We start from the raw sequence: 13,942 nt of genomic DNA on the forward strand, positions 1-13,942 counted from the left end.
GAGCTCCAAATTAGGTCAGCTATTTCCACCCTCAACTCCTAAAATAAAAATGATGTACTTAGGTCTGCAAATATTTTGAAACATATGAACCTAATAACTAAAAGGATTGGGATTTTGTTGAGACAGGGTCGCTGGCCTGGCACTTGCTTTATAGATCAGGCTGCCTTTGAACTCCCAGAATTCTGCCTGCCTCTGCCTCTCCAAGTGCTGGCATTAAAGGTGTACACTACCACACCAGGCCAAAGTAAGTTTTAAAAGAGACTCTGATAGGGACTTAATTGGCTTCTCCCAATTCTAATTGACTTGCCATATGGAATTTATTTGGGTAGTAGCTGTAAGATCAACAAGAGTAACATTTGTGGGGAAATATGTAGATACTTGTCGTACATGGCCTGTAATCCACCTCCTTGGGAGGCTGAGGCAGGAGATCATAAATGTGGCCAGCCTGGGCTGCATAATGAAACTATCTCAAAAATAATTTTTTAAATGTATTTAATATCCTTATAAGGCCATTTACTTCCTAAAAACATACCAAGACTAATGCTTCAGTAGTGAAGATAGTTAATTCTTAATATATTAAGGCTAAGCTAAGGCTGAAAACTCAGGGCCCTTCCCTCAAACGTGCACATACTTTAATTTCCTATCCTCAGAAAATTGTTTTCTAAAGCTACATCCATAGTCTAAAGATTGGCATGGACTCCACTTGTGTATGGATGTTGACAGTCATAGGTATAGGCAGATATATTAGCCAACTATCTGAAACAAAAAACATGACACTGGAAATGCAGCAATGGTTTCGAGTGCATGCCATACCTAACGCTCATCACCAAGAGTTCTGCCAGTGTTGTGGGAGCACATCCTTGATCTGAGGAACTCCGCTCTTGTCTGGTTACTGTAGCTTTCAACAGCTCAGGGATTGTTGTCTTGCAGTTCACTAGCAGCACTCTCAGCATGACGAGGTCGGCCAGCTCAGTATGTCTGCAGCTGGGTCCAGGGTCAAGGCGGACTCGGAACCTTCCAGGAGCAGTTTCCCATGTACAGTCCAATGCTAAGTGTTATCACCGACAGGTATTTATGAACAAAACTGTAAGGTCTTTATATAAATCTTCATATTGGACTTCTTAAATAAGGATAGAAATAATTCTGGAACTTGATAGACCAAGTCTGCTTTCCTAATGAATGTGAAAATTAAGACCCACCCCTTTATATCACAGTAGCCTTCCCTGTGATTCTAACCCTCTTAAAAAAAAAAAAAAAAAAGAACTTTTTTAATCATGGGCATTGTATTTCTCCAGTGATACTAATTTTTCCCATGAGTTCCCCGGGATCTCTATTTCTTGGTGTTGCTTCCGTCCTTTGAAATGAAGACACAGGCTCCACACAGTCACCCTTTCCATAGAGCAGTTCCAGAGCCGGGTGCAATGGGAATGGCCTTTGGTATTAGCGAGGACACAAGATTTGTCCCATTCTCCCTGGCCTTTGTCTCTTTCCTCTAGGAGTGCAGCTGAGCAGTGACAGCTCCCTCCTAGACTTGTCCTTAGTACCATTTGTATCACTTATGCACCTCAGAAGTCCTGCCTTGGAGGTGAAGTCAACTCAAGCAAGCTGGCCATCTGGGTCTTCACTCCTCACACAGTTTATTTGCCTACATTTTTAAAAAGCTGTCCTTTTTGCATTTGTTTGTAAAACACACAATGTGGGTTCTAATACCCCAGGGTGTTTCCCAGTGCCTGACCTTCACTCATGTCTTGCCTCTATAGTTATGACTTGTGATCCAAGCTAAGGCAATCCTACCTCCCATTCCTACTAAGGAAATCAATGACTGAAACTGTACTTCTGAAAATAACTTAAAAATTAAATTTGGTAATTTTTTTTTTGGAAAATAAAGTATGTACTCTAAAAATACTAGAGTATGTTTTGAGACACTTTGCCTGTCCCTTTCCAAATATGCCATGAGTACCCTTCATGCTACTGTCTTTCAGTAATTTAGAATTGAAGGATGGTTACATTTAACTTCTTAAGCCTATGTGGATGGGTTCCATATAAAATACACTGAGCCTACAGAAATAATCTTAGAGAACACTTAATACCACATCTCTTTATTTTTCCAACACAACTGCAACAGTTTATTAAATAAACGCTTATTGTCTACTGTTTACTTTTGGGTCCTGCTATGCATGTAATAGACAGTCCTAGTATGAATTATTCATTGTTCACTTCCACTCAACTACAGACACTGCTTGAGAACTGGATCTTGCTTTAGGGACTTGGGGAAGGGAGAAAAAGTACTCATGGGGCATCAGACTGAGTGACTGTTGGAAGTAGAAGGCATAGCCAATACAGCTGGACAGCGCTCGGCTGTCACTGGGAGGACAAATGAAAAGCAGAAGAGGAATTAGAAGCAATTGTTTCCAGTGACAGAAATAACTTCAATGCTTGATTTTTGCCCATCCAGGCTGAGTGGCAGTTTGAGGATAGGACAAATAAAGAGGGGCTGGGGAGGGAGGGTAGAGAACATGGATACGATGAGTTAAAAAAGTATAAAAATTATCTAAAATATACATTAGATATAAATGCTCCATAACTCATTAGGGAAGCTCAAAAATACTGGAAAGTGGCAATTTGCACTACATTTATTTTTAAACAAGGGAATAGTCCGTGTTCTGAATGTTGTGTGCAAAGCTAATCCACGTCACTGTCTTGCTAAGCAGATACACTGCTTCCCAGCATCATGGGCAACACTAGATGGACAGTGTCAACAAATAATGTAAACTTCAGTTTTAAGGCAGCTGGTACTAATGCTGCACACAGGCTTAGCTCGGTGCCCATTTCAGAATGGGACAATTAGCACTGAAAACAAACTGAGGGAAGAAAGGGGAACCAGCATTGTTTGACAGAAACAGTATGTCAAAGTATTTTCCCTTTCATACACGCAAAGAACTATATGAACATTTAGAAAAACAAAGCACCCATCCCTCCAACTTCAGCCTGTTCCTTAACAAATATTTCAAAATACTGATAAATAATAGTGACTGCAAGCAGAATCCCAGTGCCAGAGCCAATAGCCCCCAGGAAGTCTGCTAACACCGACAGGGCACCAATGCACAAACCCCCAAAGGCAGCTGCTGTGGGGATGTACCTGAAAGACAAAAGAACTTTCATCAGGCAGTGGGAGGGAACGGGAAGAACACAATAGCTAGAAGCAATGCAACTTCCAGTTATGCTTGAAATGGTTCCCTCTAAAGAGAGAAACTGGTCAGAATAGGTCCTTACTACTGAGACACTGTACCCAGCAGATGGGAGATTAAGGCAATGATTTCAAAACGTTAATACCTGCAAGGCAATGCAATTTTTAGGACAGATCATTAGATTTTAGACTAAAATTTATTATTTGTTATCATACAAATGTATATATTGTATATATTCATACATATGGAATATATATTGTATGTATACAAAATATACTCTGTATGTACATATATGTTACAGTGTATATAAAGTATATTTTTTCAGACATGTCTATAGCCTCAAGATGGCCTAGAAATAGCAATCCACCTGCTTCAGCTTCCAAGTGCTGAGATAAACTACCATACCTGACTAAAATATAGGGTTTTTTGTTTAGACTGGATCTCATGTAATGAGGGCTGGCTCTGAACTCATCCAACCTCCACTTCCAGTGTTTCAAGATCAGAGAGACCTGTGCCATCACATCTGACTAAATTATGTAATATTCTTAAGTAGGTATCCTTTAAGTTCCCTCTTGTAGGGTAAATAAATTTCAAACCAGGCATATATGTAAACACAGAGGCAAAACACTCATCCACATCAAATAATTGAAGATAGGCACATTAGTGCCAGTTCAAGAAACTGCTGAGCAAATGAGCAATGGACACACAACTGAGTTACACTGTACTGGTTTGGTACTCATTAGGTAGCCCAGGCTGGCCTTGAACTTGTGGCAATCCTGAGCCTCCCAAGTGCTCAGGTTAAAGATGTGGACTATATATTTCAACTGGATATATTAAGTGGTATATGAATTTTTTTTTCCAAGACAGGGTTTCTCCGTGTAACAGCCCTGGCTGTCCTGGAACTCACCCTGTAGACCAGGCTGGCCTCGAACTCACAGAGATCTACCTGCCTCTGCCTCTCAAGTGTGCCACCCATGCCCGGCTGTGGTATATGAATTATCTCAATAAAGCTGTCACCAAATACCTAAGGCCTGGGAACAAATCTTGTTTCCTGGATGTGAGGGTACCAGTGTTTTACGTGTCCTTGGTGGCTCATGTGCAGCCAGCCGACACTGAGAACTGCTGCTATGCGGTATTCTAACCCTGAAGTGTGAGCTGTGAAAGCACAGTTTCAATTTAAAATTATATAGGCTGCCTCAACAAAGCCTGTACAAGGACAACACCAGTAGACATGCTAACACAGAAGGGGCCCCAACCCTAGACAAACAACTATAGGCAACTAAGGAATACCGAGAGCAGGAGAAGATAGCCTTCCCCGGGGAAGAGCCCCAATTGGTTACCCAATACCAAATGGTCAGCTCTAAAATCATGTACATATAAATAACACTATCAAGACTGAGCAGACTGCTGATATATTTAGGAATGAGTATATATATACATATATAGATATATAGATATATATACATACACACAGGAGTGTGTGTGTGTGTGTGTGACAAAAATGAGGCAAGATGCTGTGAACTGAAGACATAGCAGGTGGGGGGAGTACTCTGGAGGGGAGAAAGGGAAAATATTTTCAAAAAATTTTTGAAGATTATAAAAGGGCCAATTTTTATGTGGAGAACAATTCAGATTTAGTTAAATTTTAGTTCTCTTGTGAAGAGTAGAAGACTATGACTCTGAATAAAGCAAAGAGCCTTATAGATTTAAGAAATGACCTTGTGAGCTTACCTGTTCAGCTCGTGGACCATGGAGGTATCTCTGTGGCCTCTCATCACCATCTGCTGCTCTTTAAGCTGCTTAGCCACCTGGCCGAGAAGAAAGAAAAACTTGAAATTAAACTCCTCACATTTTGTTGCTTGCTACACTGAAAATATGAGAGCCTATACACTGGCATTGTATCGCTCATATAAACATAGGGAAAATGAGGTCTCAGTCCTGCCAAGCATATGCCAGCCATACCTTACATCTTTACTCTCAGCATTTGTGTTTGTTTTTTGAGACAGGGTTTCTCTGTCTAACAGCCCTAGGTGTCCTGGAACTCACAGAGCTCCACCTGCCTCTGCCTCCCGCGTGTTGGGATTAAAAGCTGCTCTCAGCATTTTTTTGTATTAGCTCTGTAAAGAGGAACTGAATACTAGAGAAAACGTTTTTTGAGTCGAACTGAATTTTGGAGGATCACAAAGCCCCAAATAAGAGTTCAGAAGAACCAATTTTTAGCCTGTTAAGGACAGGTCTAAGAATATATGAACAAAGCTAAAAACTATAAAAGTAACTTATTTTGGCACCCAAATACTATGACTTTTACAAAAGGTTTTTTTTTTTTTTTTAAATTTTTATTTTATGTTCATTAGTGCTTTGCCTGCATGTATGTCTGTGTGAGGCTGTCAGAAGCCTTGGAACTGGAGTTACAGACAAGTATGAATTGTGCTGAGAATTGAACCCAGGTCTTCTGGAAGAGCAGCCAGTGCTCTTAACGGCTGAGCCATCTCTCCAGCCCCACATAATATTTTTAACTAGTCACATACTTACATCTTTGGCTGAGGAACCAGACACTTCTATCCATGTCTTAGAAAAGAATGCACATGATCCCAACATGAAGATGATGTACACAACCACATGGACAGGATCCTCAAATATGGCACCCATGGACTCAGGAGGAGATAGGTAGTAACAAAGGCCTCCAACAGGGTAAGAACGAGCAGGTCCTCCCCCACTGACATCCTATCAAACAAGAATAAAAAAGAACAAATGGTCAACCAGACTAGTTGAGAATACTAGGGTTTTGGTTTGTTGTTGAGGATTAAACCCAGGGCCTTGAATGTTAAGCATGTACCATACAATAAATTGCACCATAAACCTTAAGATTTGTCTCCATTTTGAGATGAGGTCTCACTATGTTGCCCAAGATGACCCCAAACTCTTGAAGTGATCTCCTTCCTGCTTTAGCTTCCTGAGTACTTGAGATTATAGCTGTCATGACCATATATATGTTTGAGTTTTTCAAAATTTATGATGGTTTAACTTTTTAAAAAAGAAGCTTTGCTATTATTATGTGAGTATAAATGATGCCTGTGGGTTGGTATGTGCAGTATGGCTCAGTGCATACGTGGAGGTCAAGGGACAACTTTGTGGAACTAGTTCTCTCCTGACATCCTTCCATGTAATCTGGGGATCAAACTAGTGTTAGACTTCCACAGCAAACACCTTTACCTGCTGAGCCACTTCACCAGCCCATGATGTTTTGAAACACCTACAGCCAACAAGCCCATAGAATCTAGGGAGTTAACTTTGCATCCTTCATTCCTTCAAAATTATGTACTTTATTTTGTGCGAGACACTTGGCACAGATCATTAACAGAAGAATGAGTTTTAAAAAATATAGATCTATGAAATCTGGAGGATAGAAATACAATTTATAATTAATCTGATTATATTTAGAATCTGAATGTTTAAACTCTAGAGATGACCATTGCATTTTTCAGTATTAAGAAAACAATCATGTGGGGCTATAAGATGTCTCTTATAGACATTGGCTGCTCTTTCAGAGGACTAGGGTTCAATTCCCAGCACCTACATGGCAGTTTACAACTGTCTGTAACTCCAATTCCAAAGGATCTGACACCTTCATATAGACATACATACACGCAAAACACTGATCAATGTTCATAAAAAAATAAAAGTAAAAAAAAATTTTTTAAATAAAAGAATACAATCAGGCTTTAATCCCAGCACTCAGGAGGCAGAGGCAGATCTGAAGCCAGCCTGGTCCACAGTGAGTTCCAGAACAGCCAGGGCTATACACTCAAGCTTCACTGAGGCAGGCAGCCTGCCTCCTCAGCCTGGGCTGTAGCGTGAGACCATGTCTCTAAACAAGGACTATAGAACAAAAATCACTTTTGTGAAAGCAACACTGATTTTTAGCCTAAAAAACTGTTCAAATGATATATGAAAATGCTTTCCATATAGTCAAATATTAAAAACTACCTGGCCAGCTGGGCAGTGATGGCTCACACCTTTAATCCCAGCACTGGGGAGGATCTCTGTGAGTTCAAGGCCAGCCTGGTCTACAAAGTGAGTTCCAGGACAGGCTCCAAAGTTACAGAGAAACCCTGTCTCAAGAAAAGAAAAAACTACCTGGCCAATCTTACTCTTACAACATTTATCAAATTTTCCAAATAACAAAATGGTACAGGTAAATAAATTCCAAAATGCTTCAATATCTATCTCAGTCAGTTGAAAATACAACTATAAAACACCAATTTTAAATATTTAATAAAAATAAACATACTCACGGCCCACTGTCCTAGTAAGTTTACTAAGAAGTTGCCACTAAATCGAACAGACAGCATCTGGGAAATGACATACAAGTTTGAAACTAGGGCAGACTGGAGGATTATGGGAATATTCGATGTGTAGAATAGCTTGATGGGATAGCTACTGTACTGTCCTCGATACCGGGCCGACTTAATGGGCAAGTCAACACGAAACCCCTGAAAAGGAAGTCGAGAGAAGAGGAACTGCATGTCAGGGCGCAGACAGAGGAAGGGTGGCAGCAGAGAGTTGACAAACCAGCGATAAATCTGCCCCTCCCCAAAGACCCCTTTTCTCCAATTTCATAGCCAGTATTTCCCACCTTCAAATTTGGGTTGACTGGTTCTTGAAAAACTGACTATGCCATCCTTTCAAACAGCATTACTTTTACAAGAACAATAAGCAGTTTCACCAATGAAAAGGTCATTCTTACCTGGAAATATATGACAACAGCAAACACGAACACTGTGGCAATGAGGTTCATGAGATTGGGGAGGTTCTGCCGATAGAAGGCCTCCCTCAAGGCTCGGACTTTGTCTGTCCTGGTGGCCAACAAATGAAATAGAGCTATGACTGCACCCTCAAACTCCGTACCTGAGAAATCAAGACAGAAATGAACTGTGGATGCCTCTTCCAAAGTCACCTCAAAAGTCTAAACAAATAACTTGAACCTCGAGTCAACTGACCAATTTATGACTCTATATTGTATCTATGTTGTATGGCTTTATGGCATAGCCATGTGTGTGGGTTCTAAACATAGTTCTATCATGGAGGCAAGTGTCAACATAAATCTGCAATTTTCACTCATAAAGGTTTGCCTCTCCTTTACTCTAGGGAAAAGAAGGAAGTACTTTTAGGGATAATAAAAGCAGCAGCAAAGCAGAATAAAAATGTCAGAATCAGAGCAGGTATGTTTATCTACCATGCTTGCCTTTAGTTGACTGCACCAAGAAGGTTAATAAATTATCAGTACTATTTTCTTAAGTCTGGGGTCAAAGTTAGACATTGACTACTTAGGACAGGATGACAATAAGAAGTGGAAAGGGATGCGGGAAAAACAGAGTGAAATCTTTCAAATCTCAGATGCTATTACAAAGCCAGTTAGAGAGGCAAGGGTATGAGTGCTCTCAGAGGACGGCCAAATCGTAATCCACTACCTTTCTGTCCCCCCGTAAGGCTGCAATCGGGGAGGTAAATGACTCTGGCAGCAATGGCTTAAGCAAGGTCAACCAAACTGTAATACTGTTTGCAACCACTGGAACTTTGAACGAGCAGAGGTTAGGATGCACTCTCTTGGACTTACTACTGCATACTTCACACATCTCTGCTCGCTGAGTTTTAACAGTTAGCACTCGTGGTCCCCTAGGGTGGCAAACTGAGTGGCTCCAGGCATGTGCTGCTGCATTATTGACTCATTTTCAGCATACATCCAGCAAAACTCGTGCAGTTGCAGTCACTGTGCAATGTACCTCTGCCAGTGTTAATGGTAGTGGGACTAAAGGCCTTCCAGACAATGGTTTCACAGATGTTGGTGGCAATAAAGAGGGAAATACCAGACCCCAAGCCGTAACCCTTCTGTAGCAGCTCATCTAACAGCAGCACAATCAAACCAGCAACAAACAACTGTGGGGAAAGAAATGCACGTAAGCGGAAGCAAGAATCAACTCAGGAAGGGGCAGACGAATGGCTATTTCACAGTCTGTGCATGCCCAATACCAGACCTACGCATGGCTCCTCACCACTGCAGCAGCTGCAGCTTCTGACCTGCTCTAGTCTAGTTGGGCCAGTTCTAAAAATCAAAGGACTGCTGCCTCATTACATAGCGAACATTTCACCACAGAATTCTTTTTACACCAGCTTACAGTGTTTAAATTGTGCCCATGGTGGGGGGCACTAAATAATAATCACAGCTTGGAATTTGAAAGGAAGAAACAAAATATTACAAATACCTCCATGTAAGTAAAAGGCCAAATAAATTACAGAAAAATTAAAAGAGATTCTTCACTCCCTAAGGGATAAGAATAAGATTGACATTTTTTATAAAGTATTACATATATCTTCTATATAATATAATACATAGAGAATAAGCCAAAAACTAGAGCACAGCTGAATATACAATTTGTACTATAAAAATTCATGCTATACTTATTATGACCAAGATTGCATTGAAAAGTTAAGATTTCACCATGTTTTCTAGTTCATCATTTTCGTTTTGTTTTGTTTTGTTTTTGGAGACAGGGTTTCTCTGTGTAACAAACAGTCTTGGCTGTCCTTAAACTCTGTAGACCAGGCTGGCCTCGAACTCACTGAGATCCACCTGGCTCTGCCTCACAAGTGCTGGGATTAAAGGCATGCACCACCACCACCTGGGTCATTTTTTTTTTTAAATGAAAACATACTAATTTTAGCTATGGCTATTCTTGGAGAAGATACATTATAAAAACATGTACCATAGTGTCAGTCATGTGGCTGACTGGAATAACCTAATCGAGAGGGAAATAAGGCATGCTTGTGAGCCCCAACCTTACTACCTCACAGGACTCCCTACTCTACACTCCCCTACAGAAACAAGGAAGTAGTTCCAATTCCTCCCAGATCAAGGAACCCACCCTGATTACATACTTTACCTATTATCACCTGTCAATGAACACATCAAACTGCATTATACCATCTGAGCATGCTTACCTTACACACTGTAGTTGGTTTTTTTTTTGTTTTTGTTTTCTTAACTATCATTTCGCTTATATGAAACCTGTCTTTTTGTTTTGTTTTGTTTTCGGTTTTTGAAGACAGGGTTTCTCTGTGTAGTTTTGGTGCCTGTCCTCGAACTCACAGAGATCCGCCTGGCTCTGCCTCCCGAGTGCTGGGATTAAAGGCATGCGCCGCCACCACCTGGCCTAATTTGTCTTTTTAAAGTTTCTAGTTTGAATATCCAACAACTGGAAAAGGGACATAATTCTCAAACTCCTAAGAGAGGTCATGAGAACCTTCTTCTGTTTGAAAATCAAATTTGACATTTTGACAAGGGAAGAGAGAAGTTAGGGCTGGGTTTTATTTTGAGTACAGTTAGGTAATGAGCAAGTTGAGTATTCCCAGTCACAAATACAGCAACCCATTCCCACTGAAGGGGAGAGTACCTACTCATAAATCAGCCAGTCATGGTTCTGATAGCTAAATGGTCTGTCCAAAGACACAAGCAGTCCTACAATAACTGAGGTCTCCTGTGCAGAATAATGCTGGCCTCCAGAGTAGTTCATGAATACCTTTTGAAAATGAGACCTCTTTTCCCAGGAGGAGTAAGAAAGTATAAATAAATCTAAATGAGAAATAGTTTGTGCAATTTGAGGACTAGGAGAAAAGATAGCAAAAAACCATGTATGCTTATGAAAGAGGCAGCAGACAATGACAGCAGCATCTCCATGAAGCCCAGTGAGAACTGACCCGTGACCAAGCAGACATGTGGAATGCACACCATGAACCTCTGAGTGGGTGTAAACTGGATGTCAACCTTGGGCAGGCATACTCGCTCCACTTAGTTTGACAAAACATACTTACCTTTACTATGTGCCATTCACAATGACACTTTCTAGTTAGTTTTTAATTTCAATCAAGACCCAATTTAGATTTCAAATTCAATTAGTGGAAAGAGCACTATGTGAGTGAAACAGAAACAAAGTGAGAAATACCTTCCATAACAGCATGCAAACAGTTCTCAAAAACCTATGTTTCTAGGTGAACACACACTGATCCAATCATAGCTCTTCAGTGTAGCCACATAGTCTCAATGTTAGCAAGCCCTTGAAAAGACACAAATGGGTCACTGCCCACCAACAATCAAACACGACATTTTTCTTTATACATTAACACTAAAAGAGTTCATCACAACACCGATATTTATATACCAGAAGTTATGTCAAAAAGCTAATACATATTTGCTCATTTCATTCTTAGAAATAATGAGATTTCTGATTGTGCAAAAGAAAGATTGAAATAGCCTGAAGTGCTGTAAAAGCTACCTCACCCAACCAGCCTAGAGCTGCTAAACTACATTCCGTGACTCTAAGCTTTTGGAAGGTCCCAGAGAAGTTACACTGGTACAAAATGTTCTGAGGGCTTGGTACTAGTTCTGAATGTCTTTTTAAAAAGAATTCAAGGCTACTTTATGCTAAGGGAGTATTGCTGTAGTAGTGTATATTTAGTGTTTTCAAGGCCCTGGATTCAATCCTCAACTCCAGAAGAAAACAAAAATTAAAACAAAAAACAAAAAACAAAACAAAACAAAACAAAACAAAAAAAACCACCATAAAACTTTATTTGCTGCATAAAGCAAATGCTTTAAAACAGTGGTCGTCACAGGGCAGCAGTGGTGGCACACGCCTTTAATCCCAGCACTTGGAAGACAGAGGAGGCCAGCCTGGGCTACAAAGTGAGTTCCAGGACAGCCAGGGCTGTTACTTGGGGAAGCTCTGTCTCAAAAACAAAAACAAAAAAGCAGTGGTTCTCAACCTTTCTAATTCTGTGACTCTTTGCTACTGTTATGGATTGTAATATAAATATCTGATATGCAGAATTTCTGATATTTGACTTGTGTGAAAGGGTCATTCGACACCCCCGCCATGGGGTCATGACCCACAGGTTGGGAACCACTGCTTTAAAGAAACCAAACCAAGCTTGAGGTTCTATGGATAACATCCTCAGCCCTGCACCAGCATCTGAAGAAACCCTAAGCACTGAAGGATACTAAGTCAGGGTCCAGAGGATTCTTCTCTGCCCATCCTCTGCATCTCTCTCTTCTCCAGCTCCCAATGGCTATGTCAAGCAAGTATTTGTAAATGGAGAAATAAAGGAACTATTATTCTCTTGGGAAACACATCTTATACTGGAAGAGAATGCACTAGGCCTCAGCAAGTTACCAAAGACTCAATAATACATTAAAAATCCTGTCCTAGAGCACAAACAAAATAGTTACAACCCATTGATGGGCATCCTTATTAATCACGTCAACAGATTCTTGATAATTTAACTCTCTGTCCTGAGTCAGGCTCACTGAATACTCTTTCTTATTTTACTTGCTTCCTATATAAGGTTTATTTTTTTAAAAAAATAAATTATGCACATCTGAGATAGTCATATTTCTCAAATACTGGCATTTGAGACTATTTCAAAAATATTTTCTGAAATTGATCTTTTGAACTATTAAAAAAGAAAAACCCTAAATTAATTCTAATTTCATATAATAGATAAAATGAATTTCCACAGTAACCAGGATCCCAGTAGACATATTTTATTAACATAAAACTTTAAAAAGAAAAAAACTCTTCTGAACATTATACACACTCAAAATATGTTGGTCTTTTAAAAGTTCTACTCCAAAATACTCATTTTGGAACTCCATGGGGGGCTGGGGTGGAGCTAAACTGGCAGTTGCCTACTATGCACAAGCTCTAGGTTGGATCCCTAGTACTGCAGAAACCAGATAATGGTTTATGGGTAATGCTAGCACCTGGGACATGGGGTCGGAGGACCAGAAACTGAAGGTCATCCTCAGCTCAGCTACACACTGAGTGTGAGGCCAGTCCAGGCTATATGTCACTGTCTCAAGTAAATACATAAATAAATACCTCCATAGAACACTTGTACATGAGTATATATGGTATTTTGCAGGCACTACAATTATTTAGAGCATCATGGTTTTGCATTCCACCAAGGAAGAAAAGAATAGTTAGATGCCTTGGTACACACCTAAAATCTGAGCACTCAGGATGAGAGAGGATTCCAAGTTTGAAGCCTGCCAGTTAAACTATGACAAAATATCTTATTACAACAACTTAGGTATTTCAGACTTAGCTGCTTTTCTGTAGACTACATGTTTCATTTCAGTAACAATTTAATGTCGCATAGCTTGTTTCTAATTGGTGGTTCAAGAACTCCTCCCCTGCAGCCTCCCAAATAACTCACGCTAGAAGTCTGTACCACCGTGCTGGGTTTTCCGAGGTGACTTCAGCCAACAAGTAACCTCAGATATCTACTATACCAACAGTGCATAGAGTAACCAACAGCGAGGCTGCTAATCTCAGCAGCTTTGTCCAAGCCGACAGCCACAGAAGGGTGCTGCGTGCCCCACCACTGCCACCTGGCTGACAACAGCAGGAATGCACTGTTAACTGAGGGAATACAGCAGGATTTCAGAGACATCAGAATGTGGAAAAAGCATAACAAAGAACAATCATGGAGAGATATCCATAACTCTTCAAGTAACAGACTATGAAGCTATTAGAATAAACTTTTTTTTAAATCAAAACAACATATATGTCATTTCAGTAATAATATTGTAATTAAATAAAATAACTCAGAAGAAAATGATTCTACCATTCACCTAAAGAACTGTTGGACAAAAGGGACCGAACTTGTATTAGCATATGAAAACACAGTATGTCTTA

At 40.2% G+C, this 13,942-nt stretch overlaps 1 protein-coding gene across 5 annotated transcripts in view; it reads right to left on the minus strand.

Annotated features, from left to right (window-relative positions):
* Sec61a2 (SEC61 translocon subunit alpha 2) overlaps nt 1-13,942 on the minus strand; it is a 37,312-nt gene that overhangs the window by 8,351 nt on the left and 15,019 nt on the right. For 3 of the 5 annotated variants that reach the window (XM_006974653.4, XM_042278120.2, XM_076572763.1), the window contains exons 7-12: nt 8,972-9,125; nt 7,936-8,096; nt 7,484-7,681; nt 5,721-5,912; nt 4,920-4,996; nt 2,084-3,139 (exon numbers count right to left, since the gene is read on the minus strand). In XM_006974653.4, the coding sequence (XP_006974715.1) occupies nt 2,953-3,139; nt 4,920-4,996; nt 5,721-5,912; nt 7,484-7,681; nt 7,936-8,096; nt 8,972-9,125 (969 nt within the window). In that variant the 3' untranslated portion in view covers nt 2,084-2,952. Of the gene's footprint in view, nt 1-2,083; nt 3,140-4,919; nt 4,997-5,720; nt 5,913-7,483; nt 7,682-7,935; nt 8,097-8,971; nt 9,126-13,942 lie in introns of those variants that run through there. The other 2 variants (XR_013051462.1, XR_013051461.1) reach the window with 1 other exon arrangement.

Source organism: Peromyscus maniculatus, chromosome 5, assembly GCF_049852395.1.
Source record: "Peromyscus maniculatus bairdii isolate BWxNUB_F1_BW_parent chromosome 5, HU_Pman_BW_mat_3.1, whole genome shotgun sequence".
In the NCBI taxonomy this organism is placed as follows: Eukaryota; Metazoa; Chordata; class Mammalia; order Rodentia; family Cricetidae; genus Peromyscus; species Peromyscus maniculatus.